Source organism: Aquarana catesbeiana, linkage group LG05 (assembly GCF_042186555.1).
Source record: "Aquarana catesbeiana isolate 2022-GZ linkage group LG05, ASM4218655v1, whole genome shotgun sequence".
Classification (NCBI taxonomy): domain Eukaryota; kingdom Metazoa; phylum Chordata; class Amphibia; order Anura; family Ranidae; genus Aquarana; species Aquarana catesbeiana.
In genome coordinates this window covers 550,903,648-550,928,401 of record NC_133328.1, presented here as the reverse complement: position 1 = coordinate 550,928,401, position 24,754 = coordinate 550,903,648, and the positions used below count along the sequence as shown (strand labels likewise).

Genomic DNA, 24,754 nt, shown 5'->3' with positions numbered 1-24,754 from the left:
GAAGATTTTTAAGTCAGAATTTAACAGTGCAATAGGCCTATAATTTGCACAAATGGAAGGGTCTTTATCTGTTTTGGGAATCAGGGTGATGAAAGATTTCTGCATTTCTAAGGGAATTTGAGTGTCCTGAAGGAAAGCATTAAACAGTTTACGAAGATGGGGTAGTATAAGAGGGAGAAATGCTTTATAGTATTCGTATGGGAACCCGTCTGGACCCTGGGCTTTATGGGACGGTAGGGATTTAATAGTGAGTTCTATTTCCTCGTCAGTGATCTGTGCATTAAGTGCTAGCAGATCTGATGATTGTATATGGGGAATTCCACTTTGCTCTAGGTATTGTTTCATCGAGTGGGACAGGTCAGAAGAGGGAGGGTTGCTAGGTATGCCCGGGTTGTTGTAGAGGTCTTTATAAAAGTCCGCAAATGTGTTTGCAATTTCTTCAGGATGCGATAGTAACTGACCTAATTTGTTTTTAATCTGATTCGGGGTTTGCATATGGGATCTCTCCCTTAATTTGTTAGCCAACAGAGAGTGTGCCTTATTCCCCTTGTCATAAAACATTTGTTTCAACCTGGTTAGGGCTTTCTCCACTTGTCCCATAGCTAGATCACGTAGAGTAGCACGAAGTTTAATTATTTTCCTTAGATTTTCTATCGTGGGGTTGGTCTGGAGCCTATGTTCAAGTGTTTTAAGTTGGCTCTCTGCTTCTATTTTGGCAGCTAATGTGTCTTTTTTAAGTTTTGAGGAGATCGCTATACATTTACCCCTAAGAACCGCCTTGTGGGCTTCCCAAAGAGTAGGGAGTGAAACTTCCTGATTGGAATTTTCTAGGAAATAAAGTTTAAGTGTAGAGTTTAGTTCCTCTAGGGCCGGTTGGTGTTGGAGAAGGAATGTATTCAGTCTCCAGTTGTAGGGTCTGCGGACGGGGGTGCCTAGGTCTAGCGTTAGTAAAATAGGGGCATGGTCTGACCAAGAGATAGGTCGTATTTGCGCTTTACGTGTCAGTTTTAGAGTGAAATTATTAAGGAAAAAGTAATCAATGCGTGTATGTGTGCAGTGGGGAGCTGAGTAAAATGTGTATTGTCGGCCTCCAGGACATAGAGCCCTCCATGCATCAAAGAGCGCATATCGTCTGGTGATTTGTCTGAATAGTCTCGAGTCTCTATGGACCCTAGGCGTTGGAGCGTGGGGGGCTATCGTCTGGCGGTCCGCCATGGGTGACTGTACAAGATTAAAATCACCTCCCAAAACAAGCACCTTAGGGGTAGATCTAAATATTCGGGATATTACCTTGGATAGAAAGCTGTGTTGCTTAGTATTAGGGGTATATAGAGCACATAGCGTTATTTCTTGTGTTTGCCACGTTCCTCTCAGAATAATGAAGTGGCCGTTAGGGTCACAGTATTGAGACACGCATGTGAAGGGAGTTCCCTTCTTGAAAAGTATGGCCACTCCAGCCTTTTTACGACTACCCGAAGCTATGTATATTTGGGGGTAATATTTGGATGCAAACGCGAATGAGCCTTCCCTGTCAAAATGGGTCTCCTGGACCATAATAATATCAGCTCCTGATTGGCTAAACTCCCTCAGTGCCAGATGTCTTTTCCTATTAGAGTTCAATCCGTGTACATTTAGTGAAAGTACCTTAGTCATGGTGGCGGTTCAGTGTGTGCAGGTATACGCTTACCTAATGGCGGCTTGTCATGGTTCGAGATCCCAGGGTCAGGAAATGCACTCTCCGGGAGGAGACCAGGAAATTTCATGGACTTAGTCATGTACCAAAGAAGGTGGTTAGAAAGAGAGAGGAAGAGAGAAGACTGGGGAGAGAAGAGGCGAACAGTTAATGCACAAAAATAAGACAACATCAACCTCGTCAAACATCTTTGATAGGCCAACAGGCCTAGACTAGAGCGGAATTCCGCGTGAGCCTCCCCCCCCCACCCCCCTTAGGGCGGTTGAAGAGGTCCACCCAGGAGCCCGCATCCCGTCAACAATATTTTCCAGACCGCACACAGTCTAATACTGTGTACCAGTAACTAGCTAAAATAAAATTGAAATAAGAGGGAACAAAAAATAAGGGGAGGGGGGTGATAAACGATGGCTTCTATGCCGGTCTACTCAAAGCTCGTCTGAGTTTAGCCCTCACTGGTGAACTAAAGTTGGGCGTTAGGGTGTGTTCAAATGGGACAATCCAGGGTCTTTTTAGACAGGGTATTAGTAGGACAGTTCTATTTGCTGAGCCTAAATGCTCAAGTCCCCGTGTTGTTTGTTGTTGTGGTAGTAGTGGATCTGCGATCCTTATACTTTGCGGATTTGCGTTGGGAATCTGGATGTCTAGGTCGGTTAGGAGCAGGGATCTTTTGCCAGGTTGCAGGTGGCGGTGGGGGTGTAGCAACTATGTCCCATTCTGGTAGTTGTGGGATTGGTATTTCAAGAATGTCACAGAATATACGAAGGTCTTCTGGGTATCGTAGGACAGCGGATTTACCCTGATGTTTCGCTGTGAGGCTAAAGGGAAAGCCCCATCTGTAGATAATGGCTTCTTTCTGTAGTTGCTGTAGTAGGGGTTGAAGAAGCCTCCGTTTTTGCAGTGTTATCCAGGACAGATCCGGGTAGATTTGAATCTGAGCTTCCATATAAGTTATTTTGCATGCCAAACGTGCTTGTCTCATGATTTCCTCTTTGAGGGGATAGGAACTGATTCTGCAGATAACGTCTTTGGGTTTGGGGGTGGCTCCCTTGGGTCTGAGTGCCCGATGGGCTCTGTCCATATCTATGTGTTTAGAGGGGGGTTCCCCAATGAGATTGTTGAAAATGGATTGCAAAATGGTTTGCAGGTCCTCTGCGTTTTCTGGTTCCGGGATGCCTCTCACCCGTATATTGTTACGGCGCCCCCTGTTGTCCAGGTCTTCTATATGTCTCTGCATATCTCTTAGCATTGCTCTGTGGTCTGCTCCCTGTAGTTGTGTTCTATGGACCGCTAGTTTCGTTTCTTGTATTTCTTCTTCAGCCATTTCCATTCTGTCTGTCAAATGTTTAAGGCCTGTTTGGAGTACTTGTATTTCCGTGCGACATGTGGATTTCACGTCCTCAATTAGTTGTCTGAAATCCTCTTTTGTGGGCATGGCTTGCAGATATGTATGCCATGGTTGAGGCATATGTGGGGGTACATATGAGTCTCTTGTAGGACTGCAGTAGTGGCGAGGGGGGGATGATACACGTGGCGGGGAGTGTAGGATTAAAGCACCTGCTGCATGGTTGATCTGCACTCCAGTTGCTGGGGGGTCCCATGGGTCTATGTATGCCCCTCTCTGTTGCTGCTGCATTGGGGGTCTAGAACTAGAGTCCTCTGCTGGGTGGGAGAGCGGGGCACTTGCTTTCTGTGCGTAGGATGGTATTGAGGGGGATGGCCGCCTGGATGCACTAAGGTCTCTGGAGCGAGACATTCTTTGCGCTTTGGGAGGTGGGGAAGCGGCATCCACTGCCCATGATCTCTCATTGGGGTCATCAGGGGATCGGTGTGAGCCAGCCTGCAGACCTGCAGGAGTTGGCAGAGGGGGGAAGTCCTGAGAGATGTCCGAGGAATCAGTGAAGACTGGCTCTAGGGTCTGGGAGAGCGGCTCCGGAGCCGTTCTCAGGAGTCTCGGGAACGCCGCCGAGCACTGAGTGTAGTGCGGGGGGGAGGCGGGCGGCATGGCGGACCGAGTCTGTTCAGTGGGGGAGTGTGGTTGGCGGTGGGGACTCACCGTTCCCATGTCTGTGATGGATGCTCGGGGGTACTCCATGGCCTGCTGAAGTCCTTCCAAGAGCTGCTGCTCAGGATGATCCGATCGTGGAGACTGGGCGGGACTCCTTGGTGTGCGGGCTGGAGTGTCCGGCGCCATATTGGCCTCGTCTCCCTGGGACATTCCGGGCTGTGTAAAATAGGAACGGAGGTCCGTGGAAGCCCCTGGAGGTGGTAGGGACGATCCTCTAGGCTTGGAGGATCTGGTGGTCCTGGATTTGCCCATGTATTTGCGGTCAAAATCACCCAAAATACGCCGTTTTCGCTGTGGGCTGAGAGAGCTGAGGGATTAGGCTGCCATCAGGGTCGGCTTCCGGTCACGCCCCTAGCCGACCATTTTTCATTGTCACCTTAGTGGTTTCCAAAGACATTCATGATGAACTTTCTCCTATAGTAGGTAATCCTAATCTTTATTCAAAATTACACTTCTTGCCCTTGGCTCAACTATGAACATTCTTTCATTATACCATTTACAGGAGGTGCACAGAGCCTCTGCTGCCCTGCTTTGCCATAGAATGTAATTCCTGGCTTCAGCCCTTAAGCCTTGTTCTGAGCTCCGACGCGCTCTTCCCCTAACCTTTCTGTAGCTGGCGCCTAACCTGCATTCTCTTCCACAGATCTTAAACTTGGTGCCGGGTGACTTCATTGCCAAATTTTGAATTAGAACAAATTGCCATCCCCCTGTTTTCAGGATTTCTTAAGTGACCCCCTTTCCTCACCACTTGCCTTCTATAGGAGCTTTGTCGCTTGCCTGTCCTGCTTAGTCATCTTCCTTAGCCTATGACTGCTTTGCAGCCTTCCCAGGTGATATCCCTACTTCCTGGATACCCCCCTATGTTAGCACATTCTAATCCTTGCCTTAGATGTCCCCCTTACATCTTCATAGGGGCAGGTTGATTTGCCTCTGCTCTGTAGCCTTTGGAAAGACAGTTCTACCCAAAGGTCTGATAAGTAACCCCTTCCTATGTTTGCCACTTGTCCTTCATTCTGTAAATCCATCAACTTGGCTTTGCTCATGGCATTTTAGTTAGAACCCTGTAGGTCTTGGTTGGTTATATACACCCTTTCCCTGGCTTCTGAGACCTTGCACCTCCTGTGCAACTTCCTACTGGAGAGAGCTCCTCCTTGTCACCTGCTGGGACTCCTGCAGGACCTTGTAGCCAAGTCAAGATCCATCTTTTTAAATAAAAGGCTTTTCTTTCTGGGGGATCATTAAGAGCAGATCCTCCTTTTCTGGTACCATCAGAAGTGGTACTTTTGCATTGGATTCTTCCTTATTTTTACACTTGTGGCCAGTTTATTCCTTGCTTCCATAATGACATCTTCTACTCTTTGCTTGCCATATACTGCTGTATGGCTTAACATTTTGTTTTTAGTTTCCTTTAGATGTTAGAGGTCAGTCAAGACTTGTATGGCTATGTACCATCCCTCAAATATTGCTTAGGGACATCCCATGGCCTGTTGCATCCTGTCCTGTACAATAAAAATAAGAGGAATTCCAATGTACTTGTAAATTCCATATCCCTGAATACAGTACATGACACAGGTCCCTCCCTTGTCTTCTCTGTGATCTCTTTATTGTTTGCTAACAAAACTGGGACCTCATGCAGAGGGTAGTGTTATACTGCATGGGGGCACTAGGGGAGGCAGACCTGGCAAAGGTTTTGCTAGTGCCCAATCACCTGAAAGTAGTGGTAAAAACCCCATGGTCTATGAATAAATTCCTGCGTCGTGTACTATACTCCAAGATATTTTTTCCAATTATCAAATAGCTATAACTAAACAGGAGCAAATAAGAGAACTTCATTGTTATGGGTTAAATGTACTTCAAATAAGACACACTAATGCCCCGTACACACGGTCGGATTTTCCGACGGAAAATGTGTGATAGGACCTTGTTGTCGGAAATTCCGACCGTGTGTAGGCTCCATCACACATTTTCCATCGGATTTTCCGACACACAAAGTTTGAGAGCTTGCTATAAAATTTTCCGACAACAAAATCCGTTGTTGGAAATTCCGATCGTGTGTACACAAATCCGACGGACAAAGTGCCACGCATGCTCAGAATAAGTAAAGAGATGAAAGCTATTGGCCACTGCCCCGTTTATAGTCCCGACGTACGTGTTTTACGACACCGCGTTCAGAACGATCGGATTTTCCGACAACTTTGTGTGACCGTGTGTATGCAAGACAAGTTTGAGCCAACATCCGTCGGAAAAAATCCTAGGATTTTGTTGTCGGAATGTCCGAACAAAGTCCGACCGTGTGTACGGGGCATAATGCCTCGTTGCCACTGAGCGGATGGGTTCGGGTTGGTTCGGTACGGTACGCTATTTTGAGTGTTTCAATTATGAAAGCGGCCCAGACCACCAAACCATGCCGTACCATTCATGGTCTTGCTTCAGATGTGGGCCATAGAAAATGGTACGGCATGGTTAAGGCGGAGCTACTGACATCACACGATACATTCCACTGAATGGCGGACAGAAAAAACGTCAATGCTCACGTCAAAGGCATTTTTTCTAAACCCCGTATGGCCCCTGTTGGTCCGACTTGCAGTGGAAACACTCACCTGAATAGGCCGGACCATTCTAACCCTTCCGAACTGTACCGACCCCGAACCATTCTACTCAGTGGAAACGAGGCATAAAATGCTATGAATTGTGGTGGTGTATTATCCGCCAGCCTTTCTTTAAGTCAAATCACCAATGCTCTGCCATCTTTGACTTGCAACTCTCAGTTTATTCATCTCTTAGTTGTATTCAAGAATAAACTTTCATTTTACAAAAACTGTAACAGCTTGTCATTTATTTTAAAATGTGATTTGCTCAGGCTGCTGTTGCAGCAGAATTTTACATGTGAGGTAGATATTTGTTTTAATTCTCTTCACCAGCTCACGTCTCCAAACTGCAGCGCAGAGAATAAACTGGGAAGACATTAGTGTTCATGTATCCAATATACTTTCATAAGAAAGCAAATTGCCTCACTGGTAGGGTGCAACTCGGAAAGGAAAATGGCTTGCAGCCACAGCTACCTAATATGTTGTAGTTGCTTATTTGTAAGAGTAGTGAGACAAACATTTGCAATGCAAATTGTGATTAAATTTTAATATCCATTTTGTTTTGTTTTTTTACAGCAACAGTAATCACATTGACATACTGTTGTTTGGCTAAAGGGTGTTTAAGATATGACAGTAATTCTATATTACCTCTCAGCAATCATACTAGTGTTGGATATACACTATATTACCAAAAGTATTGTGACGCCTGCCTTTACATGCACATGAACTTTAATGGCATCCCAGTCTTAGTCCATAGGGTTCAATATTGAATTGGCCTACCCTTTGCAGCTATAACAGCCTCGATTCTTCTGGGAAGGCTGTCCAAAAGGTTTAGGAGCATTTCTATGGGAATGTTTGACCATTCTTCCAGAAGCGCATTTGTGAGGTCAGGCACTGATGTGGACGAGAAGGCCAGTCTCTGCTCTAATTTATCCCAAAGGTGTTCTATCGGGTTGAAGTCAGGACTCTGTGCAGGCCAGTCAAATTCCTCCACCCCAAACTCGCTCATCCATGTCTTTATGGACCTTGCTCGTGCAAGGTCCTGACCTCATAATGCGCTTCTGGAATAATGGTAAAACATTCCCATAGACTGACGATTTTGAAAAAAAAAATTTTTTTACTTTCTGCTATAAAACATATTCAATAAAAACATTTTAAAAAATCAAATTTCTTCACCAATTTAGGCCAATATGTATTCTGCTACATATTTTTAGTAAAAAAAAAAATCCCAATAAGCGTATATTGATTTGCGCAAAAGTTATAGCGCCTACAAACTATGGGATAATGGTCTGGTAAGGATTCAGCAGAAGGTTTCTTATAGAGATGGGGCGCACACCCCTCGGTTCGGTTTGCGCCAGAACTCTCGAACATCGAAAGTCTATGGGACCTGAACTTGAAAAAAGGCTTATATACAAGTTATTGGCCATAAAAAGGGTAGGGGGCCAAGGTACTGCCCTGAGGGACATGTACCAATGCAAAAAAAAAAACTTTAAAAAAAGATTGTTTTTAAAGAACCAGTAATTTTAATGATGCTTAAAGTGAAACAGTAAAAAATTAGAAATTCCTTTAAATATAGTGCCTGGGGGTCCCCTTAGTCTGCGGGGGAAATGGTGCATCTGTACCGTTTACAGAACCTGCTGCAGAACCAACTGACATTTATAAAGAAAAAAAAAAGACCTTTTAAATTGATTTTCCCTGCAAGCTATCTTTATTTGGACAAGCTGGAAATTAGATGCTGGGTATGTGGATGGCAGGGAGTGTATTTATTTTTTTTCCGATGCAGTAGCTGGGACAGAGAAATTTGCCTGCTATACTGTACAGCTGGTGGTGTGCTACTGGTAGATGTGTTGCAAGGACATGTGACACCCTTCGCTATACCATCATCCCTGTCAGTGGAGGCTGCTGAGAGGTCATGAGATATAGCGGGGGGTGGACCTGAAAGGTGAGGAGTGAGGAGGAGAAAAATTGTGTCCCTTGTGTGCGGCTTTCAGGTGCTCTTCCCAATGGGCAGAGTGGTGGGAGGTTAAATGCCTTGTCAAGCATGTGGTACTCAAATGGCTGGTGTTTTGCCATGCTTGATCTGCTTGCGGGAGAGATTGCAAATTGCAACAGTGTGATCGGCTGCACATGTGCAAAAAAAACCCACACAGCAGAGCTGTGGGAAATGGGCCAGGAGATAATCCACAATCTGATGGAATAAGGTGTCTGCTCTCTACTCCTCCATGGTGGCTGCCTCTGGAGGACATCCTGTCTCATTGGGGTTGTGCCTCCCTCTCACTTTCCTTCTCTGCTCTATCTGGCACCCAAGTCGTATCAGTGACCTCATCATCCCCTCCATCCTTATCAACACTGGAGCCAACTTGGCAATACATTGTGGCAGGGAGAACATGACTGCCAATTTGTTGGTTATCAGTGTTCTGCCCTCTCTGTAGGCTCATGTTACTCCCTTCCTCTACCTCAGAACCAACATTAGAATCAAGTAATGCCTGTGCATTATCAGAAAGCAAGTGGCTGACGCTGTGTTCACATAATTCAGCTGGCTCCTCCATGCTTGATGCTGGATGTCAGGAGTAGCTGTAGACAAGGACTATACTCACACTATACGGAAACACTATACTCACACTATACTGACACACTACAGTATACTCACACTATACTGACACACTACAGTATACTCACACTATACTGACACACTAAACTCACGCTATACTGACACGCTACATTGTACTCACATTATACTGACACTATACTCACACTACACTATACTAACAAACTATACTAATGCTACACTCAGGGCCGTCTTTAAAGCAGAGCAAAAGGGGCAGCTGCCCTGGGCCCTGTCATTGTTGTGGGGCCCAAAGCAGCTGCCTCATACTTGCCAACTATCCTGGTTTAAATTCCCTTGTTCCTTAAAGTTTTAGTCCTGTGCTGTGTCCCAATATCTCAGTGTGAAGTGCTGCTACAAAAGATGCCCAGCTCTGCCCTATTGTTGTGTATGGATGACTCACCTGCAGACCCTGTAATAACTGGCATTCATATGTAAATAGTGGCAGCATTGATATGTAAATAGTGGTGGCTGGCTGCATTGATATTTAAATAATGGCGGCATTCATATGTATATCATGCCCCCCTGAGGTCATATCCACCATCACCTACACCTATACTGAATGCTGCCCACTGGGGAGGTAAAAGGGCATGCTTGAAAGTCCTGCCTGCAACTGTAGTTATTAAGCCTAACATCAGCCAGTCCTGCAGAGAAGGAATTACAGTTTGGGGTGCACAGGTGAGCAAGGAGAGGATGTATAGAGGTAAGGAAGGTGGGTGCAAAGATGAGCAGAGGAGGCAGGTAGAGTTAAAGGAAGGGGGTGGGTGGAGTGGAGCTCAAGCTGTCTTGCATACACACGGTCACACCAAATTCCAACCGTCAAGAACGTGGTGATGTACAACACGTACGACGGGACAACACGTACAACGTCTCGTACTTGCTTCAGAGCATGCGTCAGTTTTGGTACGTCGGAACAGCATACAGACGAGCGGTTTTCCCGATAGGAATTTGTTCCGTCTGAAAAATATAGAACATGTTCCCTATCTAAGTCCGTCTGAATTTTCGACGTAGAATGTCCAATGGGGCATACACGTGGTCGGAATATACGATGAAAAGCTCCCATTGGACTTTTTCTGTCGGAAATTCCGACCGCGTGTACGGGGCATTAGTATTTTGAAGGGTGCTTAAGCAACCTGTTGACATAGTTAGAGGCAGTAACAGGTGTGGCTAAATCGTAATCCTATAGGGACAATTTGAGGAGAACATTTCACTTCACATAAGTTCTTTGATTTTTTCAAATGATACCAAGTGTGCACCTGCATTTTTTTTGCTGCTGTGTTACAAGAGACAGCTGACCTTTTTAGCTTGTCATGAAACTGCAGTCTTTATTATCAGATGATTTCCTAAATTCTCAAGCATCATCAAAAGATGAGGGAATGGGGCTAGCGGTTTGCATCCAGGGGCTGAAGGTGCTCAGTCAGGAACTTGCATATAGTAAATGGACAACACTGCAATTCTATTCAGAACACATATGATCCAGTGAGTGCTACAAATATATAATCATATAAAAAGTACAAACAATTGATGAAGCCTAATTAAATAGAGAAAAGATAATTCAATCTATAACCAGCTTAGCCAGCCTTTCTCGATCATTTTTCTTCAGAGGAACCCAGTGGTGGTCAGATTCCCTTCCTACAGACAGCTAAAAAAGATAATTGGTGTCATGCCGCTAGCTCTGCCAGGTGGCCTTGGCCCTGGAAAAATACAGGCACCATCAAATTAGAGGTCAGTCAGCCACAACTTAAAGCGGAGTTCCAGACACAAATTTTGTTTTTTTAAAAGTCAGCAGCTACAAACACTGTAGCTGCTGACTTTTAATAAGGACACTTACCTGTCCAGGGAGCCCACGATGTCAGCCCCCCTTGAGGCTGATCCGTTCATCTGATCGGGTGCAGGTGCCGCAATTCTAAGGGAAACCGGCAGTGGAGCCTTGCGGCTTCACTGCTAGTTTCCTACTGTCCATGAGCGAGTTGCGCATGGTCAGAGGACATGACGTCCTGCGCTGCGGCCCAGGTGGAACGGAAGTACACTGAGTACTTGCAAAAAGGTGGTCTTTAGTTTAAGGCCACCTCTCAAAAGTGGGTGGAACTCCGCTTTAAGAAAATCTTAGCAGCCTCTGGAGGAACCCTAGGATTCCATGGGACCTTGGTTAGGAATGGCTGATTAAAGTCCATCATATGTCAAAACACACTGTACGTCCACATGATTAGATTAATTATTTCGAATCATGTATTAAGTGACTCCACGGTCAGTAAAATAATATAAAACTTTTTTATAATCCAACTACAGTAGTCAAACGAATAAATAAATTCAATTATAAAAGTAATGATATATGCAAATATTTTTTATTTATTGCATATACTGTATCAAGAAACAAAACACTTGGCTGGCGCCCTGGTTCAGCTTCCAATACATGGTACAGCCACAATGCACCACAAAGTGAGACAGGAAATCATTTTTGCCTGTGGCCATCAAATTATATAATTCTTCTCTGTGAGTGCTGGTTGTGATAATTTATTCTGGTTTATGACCAAGATTTTTTTGTAGTTTTTTATTATGTTGGTATTAGGTTAACTATGCGTAATGATTTTTGAGTAATATTAGAGAAAGTGGTGTATTATTTGCATTTTGGTAGTTTGATTTTCTGTTATTTTCAATCTGAATTATTTGTAGTGTTTTAATAGGATGGTATGGTTTATTACAGTATCGTATTTATTTAGTTCTATTTAGTATTCATTTGCTGTTATTGGTAATTTTATTGTTGTTATTGTGTCTTGTTTCTGTTTGTTTTTGTAATTTTGTGTTGCCTTCGTTGAATGTAACTGTATATAATTACTTTCCTTTCGGGATTAATAAAGTATTCTGGATGAATCAGTATCTGAATCTGAATGCCATCAGTGTTGGAGTCAGGGATACCAATCCAGGGCACTGCTTGTCAGGGATGTCCTAATGGCAGGAATTGCAATAGAAGTCAATATCTGCTTTGGGTAAAAGGCCAGATATTGAAGACAGAGAACCAGAATTTTGGTTATTCCACCCAAAACAGGTTTTGTAGTTTAGAGTAGTTCTTAGTAGGATAAATCAATTGCCTCCTGGTAGAAATTAAGAAGCATTTGCACTGAAGCTCCAGCTGCATCCACCTGCTGTAAGCATTACAAGAGGGTCATTATTTATTTGTAGACTTTTCATTTATTTTACACTATACAAAACAAAGCAGTATTAGTAAGACTACCAAATCCCCCAACCCCTTCTATCCCCCTCAGGCTAGAACAGGAAGAGAGAAATTTTCATGAGTAAAAAGGAACATCTCTGAGGAAACCTAATGAGTCACCAAATGATAGAGGAATCCAGTGAGCGATCCTGTCACCAGTAACTAAAATATTGTTTTGGTTGGGCTGTTATGTCTGAATTCTATCTATTAATGCTGCTGTTGATTAATTGCAGCTTTCCTTTAACACTTTGTAGTATTGGGTCACTATCTTATATATACGTAAAAGCCTTAATTTTTGGATTTGTATTCTTTTCAATAAATGTTCTGGAAACTGCCTTCCTTGTATGCTCATAGCCATTATCTCAGAATACAGCACTTACCTTTTGTGCAGAAGGCAGAACACCTTTTCAAATACAATACTTTACATTAGTTTACGTTAAGCTGAACATAGACATAAGATGACAGTCATGACTTATAAAATATTTTTGACTAGTAGAAATATATATAGTGGAGTGCCCAATTACTCACCATGCTCAGATTCAGGCACAGGTCCCTTTAACTCCATTTCCCACAACTCCCGGGGTTCCTGGACTCAACCAGGGAGTATAAATTGGGTATAAATTCCCCAACTTCCCCCCTGCAGCTCAGAGAGGCCACACTTGAAGTAGCTAGGTAAGTGATCTACAGCAAGGTAAGCAGCCCTCCATTGTCAGAACCAGCGTGTGGGCAGCCTGGCAGGTACCCAATAGCGCCATTCAGCTTCTCCAAAAGATTTGGCTACTGTGGGGAGCACCTCCCTAATTGTGACCAAAGTACTTTTTCCAGTAGGGTTTATTCTTTGGCATCATGTCCCCCCAGTTGTTCATCTGTGTTACCAGAGCTAACCTTGACTTCACTGAGTGGGACACTGTCTATGATGATAATCGCCAGCAACTGTTTTATGTTTTTATTTGAGTAGTGATTCTAATCTTCACTTTGTTGTTATAGAGACTATGCTATTCAGCCATGTTACCCTGATTAAGCCACAGAGACATTTCTGTGAAGAGTCCACGTATGTGCAGCTTTCAATTATTCTACATGTCTGCATGTTTTTGCCATCCTGAACGTTTTGCCTTTTGCTTCTAACTTTGCATATGTTACAGTACTTAAAGTCACTGATCTGAAACAACTATGCAACAAGTGAGGTCAGAATAAAGTTGAACTCTTGAACTACATGCTTGTTCTGGATCAGGGACTTTAATGGCAGCAAAGCAGCTATCAGCCTCTGGCAGGGGCGGTGCTAGACTATATTGCGCCCTAGGCAAGACCAGCTACTTGCACTCCCCAAAAGAAAAAACAATAAAAGCGTCTACATTTTTAAAAACTGTAGAAAATAATTAAACATCTAAACATGAAACTGCTAACTTTTTTTTAATTTGCAAAAATAAGTGCCATAAGTTGCCAAAGAGACAGCCCAATCCAGCAAAAAAAAACAAAAAACAGCCCAATCCAGCAAAGGAACATCCACATATAGCAAAGAGACAGCCAAATCCAGCAAAGAGACATCCCAATCCAGCAAAAAAGATGGCAAAATCCAGCAAAGAGACATCCCCATCCAGCAGCCATGCAGAGACTGTTTGGCTGTGGCACTTGATCAGTGTAGGGTTCAGTGCGCTCACCTTCCTCCCAGGACGGCCCTCCCTACCACAGTGCAACTGTCATGGTGTGCCAGCTGGAGTTATGAAGGAGAGAGTCCACTGTGTTCCTTCAGTGCAGTTGTGTCTCCAGCAGCCGGCCCGGGAGGTATGTGTCCCCCTGCAAGTAGCGCTTCCTGTCTGCCACTGGAGTCCTCTCCTACACCATTTCCTGCACCTCCTACTATGCTGACACTGGCCCTGCTTTAAGGCAAGTCTGTGGCGGCTGGCCCAATCAGCCCCTCCCAGGTGGCCATAGCTGCGCCCTAGGCGGCAATGCGCCCTAGGCGGCTGCCTAGTTTGCCTAGTGGTAGCGCTGGCCCTGGCCTCTGTATTTCTTTCAGGTATCCAGCATCATTGCACTCATGTTGAAGAGCAGGTAGTCCATCTTCAGCAACACGTTTTCTGCAATTTATTTACAGAGTGATTCTAAACCTGTTCTATCAGTTACTCTCAAGCAACTTGTCATCCCCTGGGACATAACAATGTGAAATCCAATTTAGAGTTTCATGCATAAAATGCTAAATTCTATTTTTATCTCCACAAACTTCTTAGGAAACACTTGTAGCAAAAGATGATAAGGAGAATAGTCTGTATAAATTACTGCAATAATAAAAGAACATTTCAGATATGTTTCAAAAGCATTAGGCTCAATATCCTCTTTATTACAACTGTGAATAAAATGAGCAGAGAGCAAATGGAAAAGCAGTATTTGCCTCTCATTCCGTATCTCCACACTCTCTCTCTCACACACACTACAATCTCATTCCTCATTCATTTTCATTCGTTCTCTCTCTAGATCTGTATATTACTCCTACAGTATCTCTTACTTCACTCTTTACCTCCAAGCTTCTGTCTCACTTACCCTTTTTTTTTCTCCTTCTCCCCATTATATTCCTGTATATTCCTTTTCTGTGTCTCTGGACTTTTTTTACTAGATTAGTTGTTCTTGGTGTCAGGTACAGGTAATTTCAGCATAGGACCTGCTCCCGAAGGGGGATAAGGTATGTAAACTGCAGAAAGGGAGATTGTCTACTGTAAGGTTGGATTTATATCTGTGTATTACTGCATTACGTGGTAATGCACCATATACAGTATGTTTTGCTGAATTGCAGCACTATTAATTTTGAATGGAATCCACATACACATTCTTAATGCACAATCCATCTGTACATGTGAACCAATTGAGCACTTTGGTACACTGTATTGAAACAGAGGTGAAGGTCTGTTTAAACCTTACTAGAACATAATGTTAAACAGCACGTGGTAACACAATGCAACAGGTTACTTAAAGGCTAAGTTCACCTTTTTTTTTTTTTGTCTAAATTTCAGCTCCAGCTTGTACCGATATAGCGTTATTGTACTTCTTTTGCAAAAATAAAACAGCTTTCTATTTATTCTACACACGCTTACCTCACTGTCTTCACAGCTGTTTAAAAACACTTCTCCAGTACTTCTGCCTTACTTCCTGGACAGACTTCAGGTCATGACACAGGAAGGAGTTGACCAGCTGGTCTCATTAGCACACACCCTGTATTATGGATCCCATGCCATTTTTGTTTTGGCAGGGGTTCCCTTTCAAGGTCCATATCAGACTCAAAGGACCTGGCATGGATCTCGGGGGGGGGGGCTCGCCTTTTTTTTTTTTTCATTTTAGTGTGGGGTTTCCCTTCAAGATCCTCAGAGCAAAGGACGCACCACGTCAGATCATCATGATCCGACTTGAATGCGACTTCTATTCAAATCAATGGGCTGAAAGTTGGATCAGTTAAGATGGATCTCATAGGGAACACATGATTTTGAATAGAGGCAGAGAAATGCTGCTAAAAGCTAGCGCGGCTAAACATGCATTAACGCCAATGCAAAAAGCTACTAAAAGCATATTTTTACAGCTGCTTTTCCTAGCGTTGGTAGTGGCTTTGCAGCTCATTTTTTTTCTAATGCCTTGTGTGCATTAAAGACTTAAAGGGGTTGTAAAGGTAAAAATTTTTTCACCTTAATGCATTCTATGCATTAAGGTGAAAAAACTTTTGACAGTACCGCCGCCCCCAGGCCCCCCCGTTTTACTTACCTGATGCCTCGAATCTTCGCTGCTCGTCCTCGTCAGCTTCATTGCAGCTCAGCCTGGTCGCTGATTGGCTGCAGTGGATGGATTGAAAGCAGCGCAGCCATTGGCTCGCGCTGCTGTCAATCACATCCGATGACGCGGCGTGCCGGGGGGCGGGGCCGAGTGATAGCCGCCGGCTGTATCACGGGAGCGCGCCCGCAAGCACTCACCACCGTGCGAGGGAGCTCACATGAAGGTGGTAAATGCTTGCGGGGAGGAGCTGAAACAGCCGCCGAGGGACCCCAGAAGACCAGGTTCGGGGCCACTCTGTGCAGAACGAGCTGCACAGTGAAGGTAAGTATAACATGTTTGTTATTTTAAAAAAAAAAAAAAATAATAACTTTACAACCCCTTTAAGGCAAAACTTTTTTTTTTTTTTTTTTTTTTAGTTTTGGATAAAGTGGAGAGGGATTAGGTTTTTACTGCTGTTTGTACCCTCGTTAAGGAGATTCACCCTCTATATTTGTCCTGTTTACAATTATCATTGAAAGTGAAAGTAAACTAATTTTGCGTTGTCCCCAGAAAAGTAATAGAGGGGAAATCTTCCAATGGGGACACTAGTCCAGATGACCTAGAGGTTCCCAAGGGATTTCCTTCATTTGCAGGGACTTCCTCTCACTTCCTGTTTGGCTATGGGACATGGCGAAAAACAATCTGAAGGGGTTATAACCCTCCCTTGCTCTATCCAAAAAAAAAATTTGCCTCTAGTTCTACTTTTTTTTTTTTTTAAGATATATTTATTCAGTTTTTTAAGAAAGACAGACATATACACAGAAAAAAACCAACAACAAACAGTACATAATACAAAGAAAAACCTGCGTACAAAATCAAGCAATAAACATTCCTTCTTCAATCATCTCACATGTCTCCCGTGATCATTAACCGTACAAAAATAGAAATATGTCTCACCAACAATATAATATAAGCAAACGGAACATCTGTCAGAGCGAGGTATACAGCAGACAGAAACATAAAAGGTCACAGCCAATCACAATGATATAGGTGTCAAAGTCAAAGGAGTTGTAAAGGCAGACGTTTTTTTTTTCTATGCATTAAGATAAAAAACCTTCTGTGTGTAGCGCCCTCCCCAGCACCTCCTAATTACTTACCTGAACCCCATCTCTCTCCAGCGATGTCCACAATTGCCTTAGCTGTCCGGGACTCTCCTCCTGATTGGCTGAGACACAGCAGCGGCGCCACTGGCTCCCGTGACTGTCAGTCAAAGTCAGATAGCCAATCAGAGGGGGCTGGGTCAGGGCTCCGCTTCTGAATGGATACATGGAGCTGTGACTCGGCTCGGGTGCCCCATAGCAAGCTGGTTGCTGTGGGGGCACTAGATAGGAGGAAGGGGCCAGGAGCAGCGAAGAGGGACCAGAGAAGAGGAGGATCGGGGCTGCTCTGTACAAATCCACTGCACAGCGCAGGTAATTATAACATGTTTATTATTATTAATTTTTTTTAAAACGAGACTTTACAATCATTGCAAAGGACTAGCTATCCACTTGCCCCAGATTTTATGAAATGTTTTGACTTTTTTCCAAAGTTCAAAGGTGAGTTTATACAGGGGTAAGGAGTCATTGAACAATTTCAGCCAATCGGATCATGTAGGTGACATTGATCCCTTCCAGGACAGTAGAAAGGGACTTTTCCACATAAAAATATAAGATGCGAAGCAGTCTCTTGGCATGGGAGAGAATCGTCAGGTCACCAAAAATGCCCAAAAAGGCAGTTCTTGGGATTCACTATATTCGGCAGACCCAATGTGGAGGAGATAAAGGAGCCTATGTCCACCCAGAAGTTCTGGACTACTGGGCAGGTCCAGAAACAATGTAGAAAGTCAGAAACCTAGTCACAACCGCCAAAGCACTCAGCTGAGGGAGATATCTATAGTTCTACTTTAATACTTATATTGTGTATGGATTGTTTAACCACTTCCCTACCCGCCCATAGTAATATGACGCCCGCAAGAGGGATCTCCCATCCTGGGCGGGGTAAACACACAGATCCACGTCCTGTCAGGTGAGAGGAGACCGATGGTGTGTTTCCAGTACAGAGGAACACCGATCGGTCTCCTCCCCTTGTGAGTCCCCGCCCCCTACAGTTAGAATCACTCCCTAGGAAACATAATTAACCCCTCGATCACCCCCTAGTGTTAACCCCTTCTCTGCCAGTCACATTTACACAGTAATCAGTGCAATTTTATAGCACTGATCGCTGTATAAATGTGAATGGTCCCAAAAATGTGTCAAAAGTGTCCGATATGTCCGTCGCAATGTCACAGTCACGAAAAAAATCTCAGATCGCCGTCATTACTAGTAAAAAAAAAAAAATGCCATAAATCTATCCCGTATTTTGTAGACGCTATAACTTTTGCGCAAACCAATCAATATAAGCTTATTGCCATTAATTTTTTTACCAAAAATATGTAGAAGAATACATATCGGCCTAAACTGAGGAAAAAATTTGTTTTTGTTTTTTTTTTAAAGTAGGATATTTATTATAGCAAAAAGTAAAAAAATTGTGTTTTTTTCAAAATTGTCGCTCTTCTTTTGTTTATAGCGCAAAAAATAAAAACCGCAGAGGTGATCAAATACCGCCAAAGAAATCTCTATTTGTGGGAAAAAAAGGATGTCAATTTTGCTTGGGTACAACATCGCATGACCGCGCAATTGTCATTCAAAGTGTGACAGCGCTGAAAACTAAAAATTGGTCTGGGCAGGAAGGGGGTGAAAATGCCCTGTATTTAAGTGGTTAATATGTGCATAAATAGCATATTAAAGTGAAAAAAGCAAAAATTTACTTTGGGTCCTGAACACCTGCTTGCTGCCATGATAAAGATAACATTTGCAAACCATCAAGTGAGTAGCTGTTCACTGGTGCATACTCCCTCCTGATCCAACAGGCTGCTGGTTACCTTTTTCACCCCAGCCCAGGGTGGGTAATGGATAATGAGGAACTCATTATCTAATGATCATAGCCTTTGGATCACACAGAACTATCTTTCGGCTGTGATAAAGCAGCAGAGGTGTCAGCGGTAGTTTGGACTGGGAGGAAGCCAACAGCCAGCAATAATATATAATTTTTTTTTTTATGGCAGCAGCAAGGAAGGAACAGTTTACCTAAAGTCAATTTGTAACTCTGTGCCCAGTTCTGGTTTATGGTTGATGGTTATTTTACTTTGAATTGTTGAGTCAGCATTGCTGGATGTAGGTTGTATGATGCTAGTAATATATGTTCCTCTGTGTTCTAGGAAATATGAAGAGATAGACATGGATAAAGTGACAGCTGCAATGGTACTGACCAGTTTGTCTACAAGTCCCTTGGTTCAGAGTCCTTCGGTTCGACTTAATGGTATGTAATGTGTACAGAAAAGCAAATTACTCTCCTCCATTATATAAAGAAAATAAAATAAGCTCTTTTTGAGTTTTAGACCAACTAAGGGGATACATGTGGGATGGACAATTCACAGCAACTGCAAAAAAAGCAAACACAGAAAAACCATAGAAATCATGGGTGCAAAAGTGGAAAGCTCTAAATTCCAAATGCCATCTCTTGTAGTCCTTTGTAAATTCATAGTGTAAAGCACGTACCGGTGGCAGCCCTTTTAAGAGTAAGCCAGCTCTGATGAATCAAGCTAAAAAAAGCGCCATCTAAGTGCAGCATACAAATAACTGTTTAATAAAACAATGGTTAAAACCACTCACAAATTGTAAGATGAAGCTGGAGCATATTTGAAACGCACTCACAAAGCGGATGTAACGTCAGAGGAAAGGAAAGGATGGATTGGTGTCTCGGGCAAGGCTATGCGCTCAGAGCCAACTGTTCCTTCTACAGGCCTCTCGAAGGAGCAGTTGGCTCCGAGAGCATAGCCTTGCCCGAGACACGGAGACATTGATTCATCCTCTGACGTCACAGTCGCTTTGTGAGTGCGTTCCAAATGCGCTCCAGCTCTGTTTGAGGCAGCCAAGGGACACCATCCAGCGTCCTCAGTTCCCCTTGCAAAACCAGACTATCCAGCTGCCACAAACGCTTCCTTGGAGAAACAGATGATCGGCATGGTGCTTATGTGATTTTAACCATTGTTTTATTAAAAGTTATTTGTATGCTGCACTTAGAGGGCCCTTGTTTCTTTATATTGCAAAAAAGCAAAGAAAGTACCTTACTCTAAACTGCTGCTGATAACTTACATAATTTACAAACCTATGTGGAAGCCACATGTAGTGATCAAGGTGCTACGAAGGGTACTTCCCATATCGAGCTATCAGAAACCAGCACAGACTCAGAATACACAGTGATCACACACAACTACATATACAGTGGTGACGGAAAGTATTCAGACCCCCTTAAATTTTTCACTCTTTGTTATATTGCAGCCATTTGCTAATATCATTTAAGTTCATTTATTTTCCTCATTAATGTACACACAGCACCCCATATTGACAGAAAAACACAGACTTGTTGACATTTTTGCAGATTTATTAAAAAAGAAAAACTGAAATATCACATGGTCCTAAGTATTCAGACCCTTTGCTCAGTATTTAGTAGAAGCACTCTTTTGATCTAATACAGCCATGAGTCCTTTTGGGAAAGATGCAACAAGTTTTTCACACCTGGATTTGGGGATCTTCTGCCATTCTTCCTTGCAGATCCTCTCCAGTTCTGTCAGGTTGGATGGTAAACGTTGGTGGACAGCCATTTTTAGGTCTCTCCAGAGATGCTCAATTGGGTTTAAGTCAGGGCTCTGGCTGGGCCATTCAAGAACAGTCACGGAGTTGTTGTGAAGCCACACCTACGTTATTTTAGCTGTGTGCTTAGGGTCATTGTCTTGTTGGAAGGTAAACCTTCGGCCCGGGGTCTGAATACTTTCCGTCCCCACTGTACATGTAAATACTTCTACACCACAGTCATTACAAACCTGTGTATGTAGGTACAGCATTTATTGTGACAATTTATATTTCACGTGGCAAGATATGGATATTTTGTCTGTCTTTAGGTGTCCTAATTTTGGATCATGTGTCCAAAACTGTATCATAGTGCTTACTGCGGGACTCCATAATGGTCTTGGGTCTATTTTTTTTTTACATTTTTAAACTTTTTTTTTTTTTTATGTATTTTTTTTATTATACTACTAATATAACACACTGGGTTTTCAATATAACTTTTTTTAGTGTCCTTTAAGACACACTGTCAGGAATTCAATAAAGCTACTGCACCACTTATTTTGCATGAATCCCTTTTGTTGATATATTGTCCCAAATTCATGAAGCATATGTGAAACTTTTGTTTCTGACATCAACTTGTGCACCAAATTCAGGTAGTTCTAAAAGGTGCCCTATTTACATTGTGGTGCACCAAATAAAAAAAAAAATTCCAACAGTTTGTATCTTACAAAAGTGGAGCTAATTAAGACCAAATTTCTCTTGGTCCACAGAGAGAAACTGGTGCAGACAGGTTTTGTAAAAGTGTCTCACGTGCATTCTAAAAGTGTACCAAATTCAAGTACAAGTTCTAGACAGGAACGTGAATTTGGCGCATGCTTCACCAATTTTAGAACACATGAGAGACACTTTTGCAGAATCTGTCTGCACCAGTCTTTATGAATTCCAGGGATTGCCTGTAAATGAAACCTCAGGAGCAGTTATGCAATACAACTGTGACAAGTATATGAGAATGTATATGCCGGATACAAAAATAGGACCCTTCTGTACAGTTACTAAGCAAATTGAGAACCTACCCTGCAGTTTTTCATAGTTTTCAAATTAATTACCCATGGCTACTCAGGACACACATGTAATAATACTGAACTCCAGGTATGATGTACATATTCAGGAACTGCTGTATCTATATCAGCTTTATTTCTAAAACCTCAATTACATTGGCGTGGTGCGTACTTACTGTAAGGGTTTATTCATATGGGGGCCATTTTTTTACCGGTGTGGGATGCACAGGTGTCGCGTCCCATTTATCTCTATTGAGACACAGACGCTGTGTCCTAATAAGACATCTTGCAAGATATATTGGAACGCTGTGTCCATGTAGTGGTGTTACCCAATAGACATCCGTGGGACGCCGGCAGGGGGATGCACGCAACACCTGAGCATCCCTGTGTGGGTAAAAGATGACCCTGCATGTTAGATATGTGTCTTTGCCCTGTGTGCATAGACCCTTAGTGTACATCCATGTGGGGGCCATGTTTTACCTGCATGGGATGCACATGCATCAGCATTCAGGCACTCCTATTCATGTAAATTGGGACGCAGCAGCTGCACATACACGGCCGCTGCTCCAAGTTTGGCATCTGTGTGGGCACAGGAGTTAATAAAACCCAGCATCTGGCAGATGCAGCAGCTCAGTGTACACTGAAAAAATTGCAAACAGGAAGGTAAGAAGATTTTACTGCAAAAGGGACATGGTGTGTCTCTTCTGCATGTTAAAAAAAAATAAAATCTTCCTGGTCGCAGTTCTTTTTTTTAGTTTTAGAAATGTCAGCTTTCCTGTGGACATTCTCCTCTCCGGTGAGCATGTATATATACTGCGACCCTTCTATTGGCAGATGTGAATGGATCATGGAAAGAGACGGGGTGTGCATCATCCAGCCATGACAGCAGTGGTTACTGGAGCTGGAGCAACACAAGTGACCATTCAAATCCATCAACTCCATCGCCCCCTTTATTTGCAGACAACTTCAGACATTTCCGATGTACAGCTCATCCAGACGACAACGCTGATGATACTGACGCTGGCAACCTACTGTTTGAAGATCCTGTCCCAAGAAAAAGAAAGGTCAGCCTAACTGTGTGATTTTTAATAATTTATTTTATTTATTTAGAAAATGTAAAAAAAAAAAATGTAGCTCCTTACATGGAAAATGAGCCATCAAATCTCTTTCTTCCTGTAAAGCAGCATGGGTTCTTTATAGTAAGAGATGTGAAAATGTAGAATAGTCTTCCACATAAGCCTGTTTTAGCCAACTCAGTAGATTGCTTGATTTGTTTTTAAATGCAAAAACTATAACTGGCTATTAATATTTATAAGTACTGATTCTGCAGAATGCTATTCTGGAGAATATTTCATTACTTTTAATAGTACAAAGTATTTTTTTCCCTGTTAAATTGGATCATGCTTAATAAAGGTTTTTTGCCTTTCTCAACTGTGGGTTTGGGATTTTGAGGGTACAAGTTTTTCATTTTTCTATTTTAGTTGAACGTTTTTTTTCGTCCTAACTGATGGCAATATGTAAGTATAATGTGTCTTTCACAGTCATAATTCTTCATTTTTGCCCTAGTATTTTTAGTCAGTGTTTATACTTTTCACCAATATTTTTATATTGTACTTTTTAACCATTATTTTTCATTTTTTCACCATTATTTTTTCATCATATTTTCACCATTATTTTTACACTTTCTTTTAACAGCAAATTCTTAAAGGGTTACTAAACCCACAACAGTAAAATCAGTCTGTATATGCAGTAAAGTATGTTTGCTATACTAACTGTGGAACCTAATGCCGCGTACACACGAGCGGACATTACGGCGGACTTTGCCCGGCGGACTTTTCGATGTACTTTCCGACGGACTTTCTGAATGAACGGTCTTGCCTACACACAATCCACCAAAGTCCGTCGAATTCGTACGTGATGACGTACGACCGGACTAAAACAAGGAAGTTCATAGCCAGTAGCCAATAGCTGCCCTAGCATGGCTTTTTGTCCGTCGAACTAGCATACAGACGGCGGACTTTTCGACCGGACTCGATTTCAACGGATAAATTTTAAACAAGTTTCAAATCTAAGTCCGTCCAACTTTTGAGAAAACAAAGTCCGCTGGAGCCCACACACATCGAATTGTCCAACGAAATCCAGTCCGCCGGGCAAAGTCCGCCGTAATGTCCGCTCGTGTGTACGCGGCATAAGGGGTTAATCCTCCGCATTGAGTAAAAAGTTGTATGCACAGATCCTCCCCTTATTCCACTGACTCCAGAAGATTTCCGGATAAGACAGAACCTTTCGAGTCAGTGTGCACATGCTCAGTTTGGTGTGTATTGCTAGAGAGTTTTTTTTTTCCTTGGGAGAGTGCATGTGATCAGCACAGGGCCAGGCAGAGGGTCAGGGTCCTTGATCCTGATAGGTCAGCTCAGTGCAGTATGAAAACTCCTCCTACAGGCTTTAACCAGACACTGATAGAAGTAATAAGACTGCTATATACTGCTGATGAGAAAACGTATTTGGCCCTTTATATTTACTAAAATAATTGCATTACATTTCCATGTTCTGTGTACTGTGGGAGACCAGATCTTGTGAATGCAGGGTCCTAGTTTTAGAAACACTTTAAGTTCAGACTTTTATTGAACCATTCCAATATAATAAATATCAGTTAAAAGTGACACTAAACTGAATGTATGGACAGTCCCCCCTCCTTTTCTTTATTTTCCTTTCTGGGGAGGTTTCCCCTCATTTCCTGCCTTGCCAAATAAGAAAATCCCTCCAACTGTGACATAGACAGCAATAAAACCACTTCTGAATCTTTTTTCCGCATGGTACAGGTGCATTGTTGTTTATGGGACAATGCACACAGCTGTATAAAGATCCGTAACGCAATGGGACATTCAGAGCTGCAAAAAAAAGATAAATTATGAGTATATGCAAGTGCATATGAGTCTATCAATTGAACTGCTGGCAGCTAGAAGAGAACAAAGAATACTTTTATGCGTGTATATGCATGCATACATGTGTTTAAGCACCTGTACGTCTGTGGAGGCAAGGTCTTCATGAAAAATGTGTTTTTTTACTCAGGATCTTTCTTTTCTCTATTTG

At 42.8% G+C, this 24,754-nt stretch overlaps 1 protein-coding gene across 1 annotated transcript in view; it reads left to right on the top strand.

Annotated features, from left to right (window-relative positions):
- The window catches only part of ZNF704 (zinc finger protein 704), a 69,645-nt gene that overhangs the window by 5,749 nt on the left and 39,142 nt on the right, over positions 1 to 24,754 (top strand). The window contains exons 2-3 of the mRNA XM_073632846.1: positions 19,193 to 19,293; positions 22,496 to 22,725. Of these exons, the coding sequence (XP_073488947.1) occupies positions 19,193 to 19,293; positions 22,496 to 22,725 (331 nt within the window). The remainder of the gene's footprint in view (positions 1 to 19,192; positions 19,294 to 22,495; positions 22,726 to 24,754) is intronic.